Source organism: Uloborus diversus, chromosome 9, assembly GCF_026930045.1.
Source record: "Uloborus diversus isolate 005 chromosome 9, Udiv.v.3.1, whole genome shotgun sequence".
Lineage (NCBI taxonomy): Eukaryota > Metazoa > Arthropoda > Arachnida > Araneae > Uloboridae > Uloborus > Uloborus diversus.
The window spans coordinates 128178891-128198073 of record NC_072739.1 but is presented as its reverse complement, the minus strand read 5'-3'; the positions used below and the strand labels follow the sequence as shown (position 1 = coordinate 128198073).

At 34.6% G+C, this 19183-nt stretch overlaps 1 protein-coding gene across 1 annotated transcript in view; it reads right to left on the bottom strand.

Annotated features, from left to right (window-relative positions):
* LOC129230486 (TOX high mobility group box family member 3-like) overlaps positions 1 to 19183 on the bottom strand; it is a 117083-nt gene that overhangs the window by 32289 nt on the left and 65611 nt on the right. The window contains exons 3-4 of the mRNA XM_054864887.1: positions 4374 to 4484; positions 2709 to 2810 (exon numbers count right to left, since the gene is read on the bottom strand). Coding sequence (XP_054720862.1) covers positions 2709 to 2810; positions 4374 to 4484 — 213 coding nt within the window. The remainder of the gene's footprint in view (positions 1 to 2708; positions 2811 to 4373; positions 4485 to 19183) is intronic.

Sequence of the window (19183 nt, the reverse complement as noted above, 5' to 3'; positions counted from 1 at the left end):
GGATATTTTGTGAAGGAAAGTTCAGAATAAGCGTGTAGAACACTGGTCTCGTTTAAATAGTAGGGTATTGTGAGGCAAACTGAAATGGTGAAATATTTACTTCGCTACAATACAAGCAATTTAAAAATATTGATACTCCTTTTGAAATATTTTGTTGAATGTAAAAAAATATTTTTGTCATTATTAAATGATAAAGTTTTTGTTTTCAACATTTTAAATATTAATTGAGGCCTACTTATATTAGGTGCAGTATTTATCTGTTTAATATTACAGTTATTTGTATTTTAAATGCTTTGTGCAGTTAGTCAAGCAAAGCGAAATAATTCATTTCATTTACTTATTCATTCCTTTATCAAATCACTTAATACGTAATATAATTTGCATTCCTTCATTTAATAATTTCTTTATTTGTTCATTCATTCACTGATTTTCTTATTAATTCACTATTTTATTCATTCACTAGTGGTACCCGCACGGCTTTGCCCGTAGTAAAAAATTAAAAGGTCATTTGGTCCGCCTGTATACTTACAAATAATGGATGGTGAATTTCTCGCCAATTTGCTATGTTAAATGGCTCTCCCATGTTACGGTTCCATGTAATGATAATTCCGTAATTTACTATTCCACGTTGTGATAATTCGCTCGGTAAAATTTTCTTAAAATTAGAATAGAAAAGGAACAAACTCGAATTTTCGAAAAATCGTTTCTCCCGCATACTACAAACTAACTTTGCCAAATTTTACGAAAATCGGCCGAACGGTCTAGGCGCTTTGCGCGTCACAGAGATCCAGACATCCAGACAGAGATCCAGGTAGACTTTCAGCTTTATTATTAGTAAAGATTTACTTTTTTCATATATTAACTTATTTATTTTTTTAAATTCATTTATTGTTTCATTTTCTTTTTATTTATTCATTCATTCTTCTGTTTACTCATTTATTTGATCAAAAATATCCTTAACATTCGAAAAGAAAATATTTTGTTAGAAAAAAAAAAGTATTTTTCACTTTGCCCTATGAAAAAAAGAAGTGAAACATTTACACTTTCTTTTTTTTTTCTTTGAAGGTACAAATTTAGTGTCAAAAATAAATAAATAATCCTTCAATGCAAGTTTCATTACAAAATGTATTGTTCTTTCTTTATGTACCATAATTTTCAGAACAAATTTCCAATTTGTTCATTTTTAAAAAATGGAAGTATTCCTAACTATTTCACGCTGTCCCACATTTCCCATATTCATAAATAAATGCAAGCAGATTGTAAGGTATTTTAAAATGGCAAGTTAATTTCAGATATCCAGGGAGAAAAATATAAGTTTTAAAAAAGGAGATATTGTAAGTATTTAAAAGAAATTATTATATTCGAATTACAAGATGGCATCTTAGTATGTTCTCTACACAAAGGCGCACGCTTTGACGTACTGGAATGAGATTTGGCACAAAATCCAGCAATTCCTAGAGAAAGCTGACGCACGTAGTCCCATTCAAAATATCGAATTCATTCTTGTTGAATTCCAATTTTAAGGAAAATTATAAACTTGAGAACATCTCATGGTCATATCTGTTCGATTTTTGCAGCATATTAAAGCTGCTAATCCAAAGTTCGAGCGACAGATTAGAACATCCTTAATTCTTCGTTTCAATCATCGCACTTTGAAACCAGGCTCACCTTGATTTTATCACACACGCACAGAAAACCATTGAGGTAGTATATAACTAGAGAGCGCGCTTCTTTAACCACGAGCCAGAAACAGGCTGTCAACATGAGGTGAAAGTAGTGGTAAAATATGGCTGGGTGGTTCCTACATTGGCATCTTTCTTGCCACATCAGTGTGAGGTTTACGTATGCGTTTAACTAAGTTGGCGCGTTTTAGAACCGTTTTCGAGCCAAGAAGTACACTTTGTTCACGAAGAACATAGATCGAAAGTAAACAGAAAGGTTTCGAGGTTTGCCGCTATGCCACTTTTGGGAATTTCCTCTTGAATAAAAAATAGAAAAGCTAACCAACAGGATTCGCATTCGCCGTCTGCATAGCACCAATTTGTTTTAGTCCAATCCAAGCACGCGATTGAGATCGCCAAATTGCACAATTCTTAGTTTACATCTGGTCTATCTTTCCCGTGAATAAAGTTTAGTGGCCAAAACTGCTTTCATGTGCAGTGATGTTCTCATCAATTTTTCTGAGGGTATACTCCCAGTAATCCCTCAGGTATAATATCTATTTGCGATCATATATATAATATGCCCAGACATTTTTGCGGGTATAACCCAAGGGTGATAGAGTTCCGGGTTTTCCAGGGAGAAGAAGAAAAACTGGTAAAATTAAAGTTTCATATTTTTTTCCTTATGTTTCGAAAATTAACTTTAATTAACTACCACTGTAATGATTAATAACTGCTCTTTATGTGCAGCTATAAGGGTCCCTAGGAAAAAATTGTAATCAGTAACTAAATCAATTCATTGCTTTAGGAAAATTTAAAAGTGCGATGATATAATTTGAATTATAAATGAAAATTTTTGAAGCTTGAGGGTATACGCTATTAGTCAAAAAAATGTTTGAGAGTATAATGCGTATATGGAGTATACCCTATGGGAACACCACTGTTCATGTGTACAGCCGAAATCTAACCCTAGTACGCACTCTAGTCAAACTCTAGCTCTGTGCAAAAAACTAGCATGCCAGCAAATAGAGGACTGACTAGACTTACTTGTTGGTTGTATAGACTGCAGTCGTTGAAACTGTCCTGGCGAGGGAGGTAGACGCAGAAAGGATCGCTATTTAACTTGCGCTTAAGGTACTCCACGGGAACCTGAAAAAGAAGGAAACATGGATTATATGATCGAGATATAAATAAATAATTTTGTGCTAAAAAGTAAATTTATAATAAACAATGATAAATGCACAACCAGAGGCTCTCTCCAATGGGAGGTCACGGGAGGTGACCGTGACCTTCCAAAAAATGTCCTAATTCAGCAAATTTTGCCTGACGATATATTCGGCAACATTTGGAGTTCTATTCGGCAAAACTATCATAATTCGAAGAAATTTGGAGTTCATTCGGTAAAAGTTGGAGTTCCATTCAGCAAAATTGCCATAATTCGGCGAAATTTGGAGTTTTATTCGGCCGATTGAGAATTTTTGCCCTCCCAAAAATTTGAGTTCGGGGTGCCGTTGTGCACAACTTCGGAAAAAATGCATACACGTGTTTCACGTTCATCTTTACAAGGAATTCATTTTCCAATGCAAAGAGTTGAAAACATATGGATGTAAAGCTTAAATACTATGACTGTTAACATTAATTTGACATGGTGCAAGACGACAATGTGATTGTTATTGATCTGACAGGTCATACATAATGCCTATGCTTATTGGTCTAGCGTTCCAACTATGCCTCATGGATAGGAGAAATGTATGAAGCGCTCAAAATATTATTATGAGAGAAAATTTGATTTTCTATGACTTGTTTTTCCTTCGTTCACGCACTTAGATATTGAAAAACAAATAAATAAATAAGAGTTGACATTTGAAATGTCAGTTAATTAAAAACATTAATTAACTGGAATTTACTGAAATACAACTTCTAAAAGTTTGAGAAAAATAATTAGATTTCATGTTTCCGCTAGTTTATAGTTTTTTGTACAAAAGAGGCAAATTTTAGTATCAGTTTCGGAATTATATTTGAAGTGCCTGAATCAATACAGAAAGAGGTATAGTTGTCTCCAGAAAACACGTGATACACGGAAAAGTTATTACGTTTAATTTTGGACGAACTTTTTGTTTAAAACTATGTTTCAATTTTTTTCTTCGGGCTGAAACTCTTCAGATCCGGGCCACTAGACTTTGATCTTCTTGTTCCAACCCTCTGGATTTTATCTTAGTTTGGTTAAATACATTCAAAACGGAAAAACAACAATTGTTAGAAGATTATTATTATTGATTATTATTAAAAATAACAAAAACAATAATTTTTTTATAAATTGTTCTCATTGTCATCATCGTTATTAATATTATTATTGTTATTAATTATTACTATTATCGCCATCCTTTTTTATTTTTATTCTTTACTGTGCTCACACAAAAGTTATGGTGGTTTCTCATGTTTTGGGACAGCGACAAAATTGTTTGTATGGATCCTATCAAACAGCAAGATTTTCTTCACGCAAAGTTACGTCATAGCGTAAGCGACAAATCACGGTCTTCTGATTGAAAGCAATTTTTAATGACAGAATAAAAAAACATGCAAGAGTAGCCGATTTGAGTTACAAAGTCGTACTACTTAAATTATGATCGCACGGATGTGGATTCGATCCACTTTTGCCGCTGTCGAGATCGGTGCAATCCACCTTAAAGAGTGAACATTCAAGTTAAGTACCTGGTTTGAATAAACCCCTTGTCCGCTACAGCGGGTTGCGGCTGCTGCAGGCGCGTAGGCGAGAGGTGGAATGTCAAACTCTTCGTCCCCGAAACTTGGAGTATGATAGGTCTGCAAAACGAAAAAGAATAAAGTGAGATTTAGGTGGACAAAAGACTCATTCTTTCATTAAAACACCGTATTTTGAGGTGTATGAGTCATATAGGGACGCCCCAAATTTAAAATTTTTGGGAGGAGGGAAATTTTTAATTTGCCGAATGAAACTCCGAATTTTATAGAATAATTAAATATGAGGAAAGAAATCATAATAATTTTTTATAAAAAATTGTAGTTTTGCAATGCTGTCTCCAAATTTGCCGAACCGTCAGACACAATTTCCCGAATAAGGATATTTTTGGGAGGTCACATTGACATCCTATTGGGGCGCCCCTGGTGTCATTTCTTTAATGATAATTTATTTTTTACCTCAAAACGGAACAGTTATCAATTTCAGACAACCGGATGTGTATATTTAAAACAAAGTCGCCTTATATTTATTTTTTATTTTATGATAGCCAAAATAGGAATGAGCATGTAAAAGAAAAGAATCAGAACGTATGTAACATTATATAAGGTTCATTAAAATGAAACCTGGCCAGTTCGTCTAACTTCACCTTAGACGTTAGAGGGTGTCACGTAAATGCATGTACGGAGGCACCATCTATTGGTAGAGAGACTGACGCATGCACAACGTTTGATGGTACACAGTGACAATGGTTTCCCACCGAAGAGAAGGTGGTCACACAAGCTATCACTACGGAACATGTCATGGTTTTTGACCACAAGGGCCCACTGCTTGTCAATTTCCTGGAACGGGGAATCACTATCAATGATGCCCAGTGTTATCCAGCCACTTTACAGAAACTCAGAAGGGCCGTTAAGTCGAAACGGCCGGGCATGTTCTCCAAAGGTGCCCACAGACAGCCAATGCAATGAAGACGACATTGCAGCAGTTTCGGTGGGAAACGCTGTAACATCCAGAGTACATCCAGAGCTTTCACCGTGTGACTTTCATGAGTCTGATGTTTTGGAGGTCAGATGTTTTTGGACCTCTGAAACAAGCTACTCGCGGACATCGATTCGACGGAGTGTCGACGGATCAGACGACAAAGTGTGTGACTGAGTTCAGACCTGGATCCGACAGCAGCCTACTAGCTTCTTCAAAGATGGAATCGACGGACTAATGTCGCAAAGGGGTAAATGTGCCAATAGTTTTGGCAATTATTTTTGAGTTAATAAAACCGTTACCGTTACTTTACACTACTGATCAGGTTTCATTTGAATGCCCTTTATATTTTTTTAAAGTACAAATTTGCTTGAGTGCATTTGGTGCTGATTTTAAATATGAATGAACGTCTCATTAATATAAGAGACAGAGAAACCTAAGCATGGCAACATTTTGAGATCCATTTTTAACAAATAAACTTCCGAAGTAAATTTATTTGCAGTTCTAGCGCTTGGATACGTCCTTTTGAAGCGATTTAAAAAATCAGTCAAAGAGGTAAAACATTTCTAATAAAGAAAATAAGAATGAACTTCTCATTAATATACGAGACAGGGAAACCGGGGCAAGACAACATTTTGATCTCCGCGTTTAACAAATAAACGCCCGAAGTAACTTCATTCGCAATTCTGGCGCTTGGATACGACCCCTTGTGGCGATTTAAAAAATTAGCCAAAGAGGTAAAACAATTCAAATTTGCTTGTACGAGGCAGATATCTCATTGGACAAAAGTAAGTGGGTCGAGTTTTGCCTCTTTCAACAGCCATTGGACATTAGACTGCAGCGCCTCCTATAGTTAATTTGAGTTGCGAATTAAGTTTGCAAATTAAAGTTGCAAATAACTTTCTTGATTTCGTGACGTTAAATGTTATTTACACCAAAAATCTTAATTAATTTAAAGTAGAATAGCGGATATGAAAATTATTGACGAATTAATCATGAAATTTATACACAAAATTAAAAATTTGACTAAGTCGCAACTGTAGAATCAAGAGGGAAAAATAGAAAATCCTTTTAAAAACCTTGTACTATTAAAAATAAATTTCAAGTATTTTATTTGCTAACAAATAGAAACTGGCAATCAGAAACTGGTCGGAGATCAATTGCGTGAGTAAAGTCTTAGCCGTTTTTAAAATCTGCTTTAAAAAAACATTACTTATAATTCAAATTCTATGCAACAAGGAAGTTCCAAACACATTCTATCAGACGCAGGAAAAAATCTCTTTATTTTTTGTATTAAATTTAAAATTTTTAAAATATGTTTTCACTGAAAAAATCGCGAAAATCCTTTTAGAGGTTTTTAATTAATATCTTCATTAATTAATGCCATTCAAAGGTGTAACCTAGTTAAGAACACTCTCTATTAACTCTCCTTTTGAACAAAGAAAAGTTTTTCGAAATTGGTCCAACAATTTAGGCGCTAGAGTGCCGCAGACAGATACACAAACACACATACACGTCAAACTTATAACTCCCCCTTCCTTTGTGTGTCGGGGGTTAAAAATGACTGCATTATAGTGCGGCTCTCACTCGTTGCACTATGACCTTTAAAATACACTGGTGTGCAAAAATTAAGGACAAAGTCGAAAAATTAGCATATCAGCTGAACAAAGAGGCATAGCGGACAGAAAGACCAATCAAGAGATTAAGTAAATTGATGTACGGTAGCACATGCGCAGATATGCAGGCAGACGTAATGGGGGAGTGTCTGAGTAGTATAAAGCAGATTGTCGGTGTAAGATCAGTATTTTTGGCAAAGAGATTGCACGCCGTATAGCAGTTAAAATCACACCGAGTTGCTGCCTCAGCGAGAAATGGCGAATAACCAATCTGTTAGACGACATCTGGATGCTTTTACCCGAGGTCGAATCATTGGTAAGTTGGAGGAAGGCCGCAGTGTGACAAGTGTGGATGCAGAGTTCGGAATTGCTCACAGCATCGTTTCACGACTTTGGAGACAATTTCAAACTACAGGAACAGCTATCCGGGGGTTCCGTAGTGGTCGTCCTCGAGGAACCACACCCGCAGATGACCGGTATATTGTCTTACAGGCCAGAAGAAACAGGCGGCAGATATCGGGAGAAATCGCTAGACACACGACACAGGCGACTGGACGACCGATATCGCGTTTTACCGTGACCAGAAGACTGCACGGTGTTAGTCTGTTTGCACGACGCCCTATACGGTGTGTACCTCTAACGCCTGCCCATCGGAGAAGGCGTTCTCTGTGGTGCCGGGAACACCGGAATTGGAGAGACAAAGAATGGGAACGAGTACTCTTTACAGATGAGAGCAGATTCAGTCTGAGTAGAGATTCTCATCGCATACTCATCTGGAGAGAGCGGGGAAGCCGCAATCATCCCTCGAACATCATTGAAAGGGACAGGTATGGAGGTCGCGGTGTTCTCGATTGGGGAGGCATCATGTTTGGTAGTCGTACAGACCTTCACATCTTCGACGCAGGTTCAGTCAACGGGACCCGTTATTGTAACGAGATTCTTCTTCCATATGTGCGTCTTTTTAGAGGCGCTATGGGTCCGCAGTTCCTTTTCATGGACGACAATGCACCATGTCATCGCACAGTAGCTGCCGAACAGCTCTTAGAGAGTGAGGATATTGAACGTATGGATTGGCCGGCACGATCTCCGGATCTCAATCCCATCGAGTATGTATGGGATTTTCTAGGCAGACGCTTGGCAGCTCGTACCTTACCACCAGTAACGATTCGGGAGCTTCGATTGGCGCTGCAAGACGAATGGGCAACAATACCTCAACAACTCATTGACACCCTCATTCTCAGCATAGGCAGACGCTGTGAAACCTGCCTAGCAGTCGGGGGAGATCATATCCCCTACTAAAGACCGGATGTTTCTTGCTGGACACCCATCACAGGGATGTTTCGGCCTTCAGTCGCATTGCGCTCCATAATACTTTTTCAATAAAGCTTCTTTTTATCCCTCTGATTTCTCTTTTAGTAAGTGTTGCTTAAATTACACATGTCCTTACGTATTGGGGATCTTACCGTATTAAATGTGTTGATTTGGAAAGCTTTTGTACAAAGTTATATTGAAAAAACCGTCTCGTCCTTAATTTTTGCACACCAGTGTATTTACCTGTTTTTATGGAGTACAATGAAAAAGAAACGTGTCATTGGAACGGATTTAAGTTGGAATATTTTTGCAAAATTACTACAGAAGTAACGCAACTTACCTCAGTTCCGATTTATCTTCCTCATTATACGAAACAGAGGTGAACATGGTCGAAGATGTCGCTCAACTTATCAGAACATCATTTTAAAGAAGAGGCCAACACGAGTTTTTCGAGAGTAACGAATTTTACAGCTAACGCGTATTCCTCGCCCAGAACACGAAACTTTTAGGCAGAATAATTTCGATAGAAAGCAGAAAATCAATTCAGCTCTTCCTCTTCTTTTGACGAGTTGCCTGATGTGCATACGCTGTCAGGGGAAGACTAAACAATATGACCGCGCAGCATAAATCATCATCACCATTTTTTACGTTTTTAATATAATTACTACTTCGATTGTACAGTACTATTATAGCTCTGCATTTTATTTTTACAACATACTGTACGAACCGTACTGTTTTATTTTATGTCTCTTTCTCATTGATCATTGATTTTGAGCATCGCAACAATATTTAATGTTGAATAATATAGCTTTTTTTTATATGCAGACAAATTAACTACTTTATCTAAGAAATGGCAATATATAGTTAAAAATAGTTTAAAAAAGTCTGAATTGTGTTTACTAGTGTCTAAAATAATTAAGTAAGTTTCTAAAAAAATCGTATGCATACCCTTTTTCAAAACGCGAGATTTCGACTTACGTGGAAGTCACGCGTAAGCCAAGACTCAACTGTGTTCAATGAAATATTTTTTTTTTTTTTTGCAATCAAATGCTTACAAGGAAAATAATTAAAACTCATTTTATAAAAATCTAGTTGCAACTAGGTTGTTCCATTAAGTGAAATTACTTTTCAAAATATCCAAACTGGCTTCCATTTAATCGCAATAAAATTTAAATATCTCAGCATAAAGCATCAAGCACCTTGCTTAAATACCATTATTTTTAAATGTTAGATGAATTTTTTGTGCTTAAAAATTTTGAAGCTCCAGTTTTAGAGGGAGAAAAACAAAACTTCAAAGGTACAGTTATACGAAATCATCTTTTCCTAGAACAGAAACTCCCTTTCCTCGACGCTATCCATTTGTTAAAAACAGTCACTCAGCAGAAAGTTTCAGCACTTTTTCTGCTCCACTAGCATTTATTTTAGTTTCACCAAGCTACATTTTCCTCCTTAAATTTGCTCGTTTCATCATTTTTCAAAAGTTTGAAGAAATTCTAATATAAAAAAAGGCACCGATATGGGGAGCACATTTTCCACTTCTAAATATTTTTTTTTTTACCCGGGCAAAAATTGCTGCTGATAGTTCCTTCCGAAGAAAAATATATACTTTCAAGTTGAACGTCATAAATCTTTTCACATTTCATCACGGCTTTTACAGGAATTCATAAAATGAAAATACATTAACGCACACATTGTAAAGCAATGCTCTTTTTTCTAAAAAAAAATAAATAAATAAAATCGGCTGATATTGCAATTTTTCTGCTGCAGAATTTGCAATTCAAATAAGCTACAGATGGCGCTGCAGTCCTCGGCTAATGGCTGCTGAAAGAGGTAAAACAAGAGGTACAAAATTCAAAATATTTTTCTTTTTTTTTGCTCGCAGTGGAGGGAAGAGGGGGGGGGGACCACGAAGTTTGTAATTTTTCCGGAGAGGGTCCGCGGAGGTCTGAAGTTTAGGATTCTCTGCTCTAATCAATGCTCTTTTTTTTCACTGATACAAAACACCAAAAACATATTTTCTGTCGTTTAATATAGGTGAATTGGAGCAATTGCTCAAAATTCATACGTTTATAAACATCCAATAAAATGTTTAAAATATTTAATGGTTATTTTTTAAATACTTTATTGCTTAAATAAAGTCACGAACGACATTTAGAAAAATTGCATTGACACTGTTTTACACCTCTTCCGCAGCTGTAGAGCTTGGATACGCCACCTTGCGGTGATTTAAGTAATTAGACAAAGAAGTAAAACATCTTAACATTGCACGGACAAGGCACATGTCTGATTGGACAGGTGCAAGTGGACGGGACTTTGTTTTACCTCTTTCAGCGGCCATTGGCCAGAAACTGCAGCGCCTCCTGTAGTTTGTTTCCAATTGCGAATTTTATTACTACATAATTTATCTGTAGTTCAAGTCTGCGGTCAACAACTGCAACACTAGTTAAGTATAAAAGAAAACAAAATACTAAATATAATTTTTTTTTAAAAAAAAGGAAAATAAATGTGTGGAATTAAAAAAAAAAAAGAATTACGTTTGGAGATAGTAAAGTGCATTGAATTGCATACATAAATAATTTTCATACGAGCGTCGAAATTTTGACGTACTTTTATCATACCTGTCATTTCTGTCATAAGTTCCACATTTATTCGATGAAATATCGTGCTGTTTCAAATTGACCTGGGTCAAAATACATCATTATTTTCCCATCTCACGACAAGGATTCAAATTCTCGCAGTTATGAAACAAAATTTATTCATCTGAAAATTTTGTTCTGAACCAGACGGAGGAAACGCATTAAGAAATGGCGCATGCCATTAAATGTTACTTTTCCTCCCAGCCTAGATTATTATGAAGTTTTAATGGAAATTTCAGAACTAACGAATGGCAACATTTCAAAACCATGAAAAGTCTAATGAATTTAAAAGAATAACATTGGAAAAATCTTTCCATTAGTAATGGTGGAATAATATGAAACAATAAATGAAAAAAAAAGCTTACAAACACATCATTTATTTATTCTAGATGCAAAACTTGGCTTCGAGAAGTCATTTGCAAAATGAAATTAATTATGAAATGGCAACTACGAGCACAATTTAATATTCCAAACGAGGATGAATAAGGCGCTCCGAAGTTAAAAAGATAAACAGAGGGGAGTTCAGCATAATATGCTTTAAAGATTTAATATTCTAATTGAATCTGCAGAGTATATCTTACTATTAATGAATACGCTCTAGATCGCATGAGGACTTTGTTTTTGTTTTCCTTAAATCTAGAAAGTCTCTCTTAATGAAAATGGTTTTAAAATTAACATTCTTGCTTTTAAGTAAGAACAAAATGTAATCGGCTTTTCGCAGAATTAAAAGCAAAGAGTAACAAAAGGCCTAAAACATTTTAAAAGACTTTCCTAATTTTAATGATAGTGAAACCTATGAATCGAATGCATTATAGAACTGTGAATTAGATTTTTTAATGAGTTTGGAGTGTTAAAAAAGGCTCAAATCAATCTTTGTTAACGAGGGAATTAGTTGTTTTAGGTGCATAAAAATTCATGAATTGTAAAAATAATCATATTTGATCATTATTGCATAGAAGACACGTATAAATAATTTATAATCTTCAAATAAAGTAAAGTCCTGAAAGCTTCGCCTAATGTGGACCGAAAAGTGTCCGAGTTCGAAAATGTCGGGCAATCGGGAATGTGCGCGCAACAGGCTTTTCGCACGAGATTCTTTGCGTTCTACGAGGGTGTGGCCGAGGTTTCTGGATTCGGTCGGGTGATCCATTACCGGGTTTTCGGGACTCTACAGCACGTACGTAGATAAAAAGAAGAAATATTTGATCTTTATTTAAAGAAGCTATTGTGGAAGTAAAGGGAGGAAATGTGTACAATGTACATGCGCGAATAAAAAGCAAAATCGGTGTGCTTACAGGAACAATCTTGCTATTGTAATTTAAAATTATCATTTGTAAGAACATTATAGTTCTTTAGCGCACAAAGTTGTTCTGGATTACTCGGAGGTTCGGATTAATGAGGCCTGGATAAATGATGCGCAGCTGTATTATGGCTTGAAGCATCATAGAAGATTGAAACGCATCTGTAAGTTTTTGCGATAAAGAAACTTCGGAGCACCTGAACCACCCTAAACATTTTTTAAAGTTACTTTTACGAATCCTTCCAACAGGTGGAAAAATATGAAATCACTGTTTTTTAAATCAATGGCCATTTACGAATCAAGTTTTACCGTTAAACCAGGGCGATTGATTTCATGACGTTTGATGACGTCAGTAGTTAGTACGTTGAGTGTTCATTGAATGTTTTCATTTTTGATCGGCTAACCGGTAACTCTACAAAACGCTTCTGATTACTCTCCGATGAGCTCAAGTTTTAACCGGTGCTTTATTCGAACATTATCCTGCACAACAAACTGGTTGTAAAAATCAGATAAATCGTGCACACGATTCGAAATGTTTAACAAATTTTGACGCTTATTGAAGTTAATATAATCTAAGTACTTACATTTGATATTATCTAAGCTCATTGATATTATCTAAGTATTCACAAGAAATAAGTAGTATTCACAAGAGCAAAATACTGTTTCGGAAACGCATTCTAAGTCCGAATTATCATCGTTGCCATTCCTCAGAAGAGTATGATCGTATTTTCTTTCTCTTTTTGCAGAGGGAAAAAAAGCAGATGATGTTTCATAATTGCCAGATTTTATATTAGATAAAGAAGAAAGAACATGACTGATAGATAATCGACATACCAGTACAACAAAAGAGCGATTTATGAACACAAATAAGCAATTTAATCGACAATGCTAAATCTTTATTTATTTAACTACTGCCTTTATGCTACAGTGCAACATTGCTATAAATCTATAAAAATGAAACCATGTCTTTCGATTCGCTTGGATTGGCTCGATAATAATTGACATAAATCAAGAGCCATAGAATGCTTCCCGGAAATCGTGGGCAGACGATAACTTGTCTCTAGGTACTTTAACTGCAAGCTATTGAGATGCTGCTTATCTTGATTTATGGATCTTCCTAAAGATCTGTTTAGCTGCGCGTCGATCAATTTATTTATCCATAACTCCAAGCCCCCTCCCCTTCCCTTTTTACATGCAGTTAAGTTCTGAACAAGTAACGCTCCACCGTATTGTCGAACATGTTGCTCGGAGGATTGATTGATTCTTAATAAAGCATTCCATGATTTATTTTAAAGCCTTAAAAGAGGTAGGTTTTTCAAAAAAATTGGTCTATATAAAAGATACTGCAGAGAGCGTACTTTGTCTCTACGTAAAATGATGTTTTTGTTCTTGATAGTAAGAAGAAAGTGAGAGTGAATTATTGAGAAAAAAGAAACACAGTGAAATTTACTTACAATGGGGTCGTTTCCAAAATTTTAAAAGTATTTTTTTTTTTTACTGAAAGAACATGGTTAAAAACATAGGGTCGAAACATTTTTTTAATAATTCGTTTAAGTTTAATATTTTTAAAAAAATACTTAAATCGGTGCGCTTTCATTGTTTACATTTCTTGCTGTTGACATCACAAATGATGAAATGCCATTCTGTGTTGCCATTCACAGAGCAAAATATTTAAGTCGCATCTTTACTCACGTGTATTGGCAACGATGACCACCGGGCACGAAATTAATTGGGTGTCAATTTCCCCCCCCCCCCCCCCTCTGCTTCTTCTATATGGCGAAGCAATAAAATATTTTAATACTAACACAGCTATGCTAAATTTGGCGATATGTTATATTACAAAAAAGATACTTTATAAAAAAAAAAGTAGAAAGGACCGTGGGCAAGTAAAGGGCTGTAGCTGCAAATTTTTCTTTTTTCTTTTCTTTTCTTCCTTTCTTTCTTTTTTCTTTTTCTTTTTTTTTTTCTTTTTCTTTTTTTTTTTTTTGCATTGTTGTCATTTATTGTACATTAGCCATTGAATCCAAAACGTGTTTCTTCAATTTCTCGATTACTCATTTCAGCAGGTCCTTCAGAAATGAGTAATCGAGAATTTTAAATTATGAGTAATCAGAAATTTTAAAATTATCTCTATCATAACTTTTAATAGTGGAATTATAGACTGAACTCGGAGTGATTTTGGGATTTGGGAAAGTGATTAAATTTTTGAGGGAATATCTTTTTTATAGATTTTATATTTGCATCTTTCTACAGTGCGATGTGAAATGAGTTCAATTAAAACTTTATCTGCAGATTTGGTGCCCCCAAATGTTGGTGCCCTGGCTCCGTGCCCCATCAGGGCCTTAATCTGGCCCTGATGACGGGTGAAAATTGCTTCTACATTTGAGCGAAGCCATTGCCTGTTTGGTGATATTTTGATAGTTGAAATTTTAACCCTACCTCCAGTGAATTAACCCTAACCTCCAGTAGATAGCGTTCATTGTTGACCACTTTTTCGTATCTTTATTCCCATGAAATGACACAGCCTTACCAGTATAACAGTTAAGTTACCGGATCCAGTTCAGCCTTGTCACAATAAAACCTTTTCCCGCAGGTTAAACATAAACAAAACATACTATCAAATTATCATACCGGGAGCGAGTTTCATTGTTGATGACGTCAGGAGCGTTACTCGATCATTGCCTATTATATATATGAGGATTTTTGGAAACGTCTGTATTTGGCTAAGGAGACAACTATAAGAAGCGCTGCAGTTTCTGGTTATTGCCGGCTGAAAGAGGTAAAACCAAGATCGTGCCACTTGCTTAGGATATGACCTGTCTAAAGAGACATCTGCCTTGTTCGAGCAAAATTGGAATGTTTTACCGCTTTGACTAATTTCTTAAGTCACCGCATGGTGGCTTAGTCAAGCTCTAGAACTGCGAATGCTGCTTTAATTACCCAAAATTTGCAGACACTTTTAAATATTTTCTTCAGACTCTTCAATGCTTAAGCACATTTTACATTAAACGTTCTTTTCGCATAAATACAACTCAACCAATGTAAAATATGAACAATAAAATAAAACTTGTATTTTTAAAGTTTCATGCAATACCGCACAATTTTTACAGCAACTTCGAATAGAATTTAGCAAAAACTACGTAGCATGCATCTGAATTGATCGACAACATTTTATAAACCTTCATTCAAATAACAGAGACGAGAAATCGAATTCTGCTTCCATACATTAGTAGTTGAAAAACTACTAGTTGTATTTGCATTACTAGCTATCAAATCCAAAGTAAATATCGAGGATGTATAAAATGCATGGGGATGAAAAAGAATTGGAAGACATGGTTTTTTTTGGGAGGGGGGGGGGAAACCGTTTTCGATGCGTATAATTTATTTTATAAATAAGTAACAAGAGAAAACCTTAGGAAAATAGTATGTTCGATATTACTCAAACATGGAAAATAAATAAAAAAAATAAGCAAATAAAATAAGATTTGCGATACAAACTCTATTTGCAGTAAGAAATCTTTAAAATTGTTCTTCTATTCCCCATCGTAGAACTTCAGCTCAATTTAAATAAATGTTTCTTTCGAACTGAGAAAAGTTTTGATACGAAATTAGTTATAAATCGAAATAACTTTATGAAAAACTAGTAGAGCATACACGAGTAGATTCTCTAAAATATGTTTGAATATTAAGAAAAACATTAAGTGGCATTTTGAAAATGGATGTGTCGTTCATGAACGAACGGGTCAGAAAGAACAACTTCTTCAAGTGAACGGCATAGTACGATCTCTGAAAAAATGAACGAGTTTTTTAAATGGTTAATGGTTTTGAACATAGCTCTGGAAGTGTATTTGTTTCAGTTCGTTTGTTCATTTTTACTATATTAGTCTTTAAGTTATTCTACTACACTAGTGGTACTTGCACGGCTTTGCCCGCAGTAGAAAATTAAAAGGTCATTTGGTTCGTTTGTATATTTACAAATAATAGATGATGAACTTCTCGTCAATTTTTTGTCTTCATTTGCTCTCCCATGTTATGTTGATTTGCTTGTCTACGTTATGTTAATTTGCTCGTCCATGTTATGATAGTTTATTCGTCCATGTTATGATAATTCGCTCGCTAAAATGTTCTTAAAAATGGAATAGAAAAAGAACAAAATCGAATTTTCGAAAAATCGCTTCCTGGTGCTCACCCCTTTGCTACGAACTAATTTTGTGCCCAATTTCATGAAAATCGGCCCAACGGTCTTGGCGCTAAGTGAGTAACAGGCATCCAGATATCTAGAGATACAGACATACAGACTTTCAGCTTTATTATTAGTAAAGAAAGATGAATCCAAGTAAACAAAATTTGATTTCTCCTCTCTGCTTTACAATAAAGCATTCGGCATCATTTGCTCTTCAGGTTTTTGTCACTAACTTGCTTAAGTCGGTAAGTTAATTATGTTTCATTATTTTTAGAGAATATTATTATTTTTTTTTTTAACAATATTTATAATTGAATTGTTTTATAATTTTTAATAATTTACATTCGATTTTTTTAATGAACATTTCAAATATTTAAATAACTTTAAGGAGTTCAATGAACAGGTAAAAGAATTGAAAGATTTTCTGATGAACGAATCATTAAAAAGAACGACGTTGCCCGTGCCTAATTTTGAACGAAAAAAAAAAACATTTGCGAAGCATAAATGAGCAAAAACTAAAATTATGCATCACATGAAGACATAGAAAAGTAAGTTATGTTTACAAGATGGTAACTGTTTATAACTCCTACACATACAACTGCGCACAAAGAGAGAGAGAGAGAGAGAGAGACAGAGAGAAAGGATGAACCATTGAGAAGAAATAAAATGGAGGGAGTGAAGATTTTCATTCAGTAAACCAAGACCCCCAAGTCACGAAATATATTTTAAAGCAAAGCATTAGAAGTAATCAGGTTTCTTTCGCTAGTTTCACGCTAAACGTTTCAACCATTCGTCGTTGTTGAGTCACGTGACTTGGAGTCTGAGCCTCTGCTTTTGCTGAACCAATGATTGGACTTGCTCCCTTCATTTACTAATTCCTGTTCTAACGGATAAACACGGAAGACAGAAGAGAAAGTATAGCAACGAACCGTTATTGACACTTTTCAAAATAAAAATTTAAATCCTCCATTGTAATTCTTTTCTTACAAACACACACAGAGAGAAAAAAAGAAAGAAAGATAGAAAAAAAAAATTCACAATAAAAATTTAAATCTTCCGTTGTAATTCTTTTCTTGCAAACACACACAGAGAGAAAAAAAAGAAAGAAAGATAGAGAAAAACGAACTGTTGATATCACAATTTTTCATAATAAAAATGTAAACCTTCCACTTCCATTATGATTCTTCTACTTATCACATACAAAGAAAAAAAAGGGAAGGAAAGAAAGAAAACGGAAAGAGGAAAGGAAATGAAATAAAAAAAAGAAAACGAAAAAAGAAAGGAAACGAACTTTCGATGCTGTGACTATTTATAACAAAAATGTAAAACCTACCATTACCATTCTTCTCTCACAAACACCTTCAATGTTTTGGTGTGTGTTCATCGCTTTTCTCTCAAGGTTTCCTTTTGCAAATTTTGCAATAATTTTAATAAAAAGGAGTTTGTACTATGTTTTGGAGAAATAATGATCTGCAAAACAGTAAATACGCTATCGAGAAAAAATTAACACAGAATGAAATAGAGTGTATATAAAATGATGTTATGTTATGAATTCATATCTTTATGTGTTTCATTAAATTTACCCAATTCTCTCAATTTGAAATGGCAAATGTTTACAAAAGTTTGCTCAAAAATACGTAAATAAGTAACATACAACCAGCGTACAAATACGAATTATGTTACTCTTTCATAAAAGGCAAAAAGGGCTTTATTACGAAACTACAACTTTTATACTGGTAAATTCTTTTAAAAATTTACGTTTCGATAGTTGTATTCTTTAATTCTTTAACATTTTGTACGTCAATTATGTAATTATCCTTTAAAAAGTTGCTCATTTTTCAGTAAATCGTTTATGCCCAAATGAAAGCTGATAATTATTGTTCAACTCTTGTTAAATTTTCTTGTTCATATGCTAAAAATACAGCATAAAATAGGCAGGGATTTTTTTTTTTTTTTTTTTTGAAAAATAATTGAAATGATCTCAGTGCACTCTAGTTAACGTAACTTTTCATCAATAAAAATAATAGACGGTGAGGCAGTTAAAGGTTTTCTTTCTTTCTTTCTTTCTTTTTTTTTTTTTTTCCTAAATGTAATTTTTGGATACTAAATAATATTTACAACGTTTTACATTTTAACAAATTAATTTAAAAAAAAAATAATGACTTTGCTGTGACTTTTTTTTTTTTTTGAAGTATTTTGACGTTTAGAAAATCTTATTTTGTCACTAAAACTTTTATTCATACTTCATTTTAAAAGCGAACCGCTTTTAAGAATTCGATCTGTTGTAAAAATTAAAACTTTGGAGCTTTGATTGGACAAAAGCGGAACATATGTCAAAGTTCTATGGAGACCTAGGATCCTGTGGAACGCAGGTTGAAAAACTGTGCTCAAATCCATGCGAAGATTATAGTAACAAACAGCTGCGTGATAAAGCTTCGCCGCACTTAAATGATTAATAATGGGGTCGGTTCCAAAATTTAAAGAGTTTCTTTTTTTCTTTTTTTTTTGAAAGAGCATGCTTAAACACATAAGATTTGACGATTTTTAAAATAATTTGACAAAATTTAATACTTTTTAACAATTATTTCAATCAGTGCGCAGATTCAATTTTTTTACGCTTCTGCACGTGATATCACAAGTGATGAAATGCCATTCACTGATGCCATTAGCGCAGAGCGCAATATTTAGTTCGTTTCTTTATTCACATGTACAGGCAACGATATGGTTGTTAGCAAGCGTAAAGCACAATATTTAATCCGTTTCTTATCCTTTTCTGGAA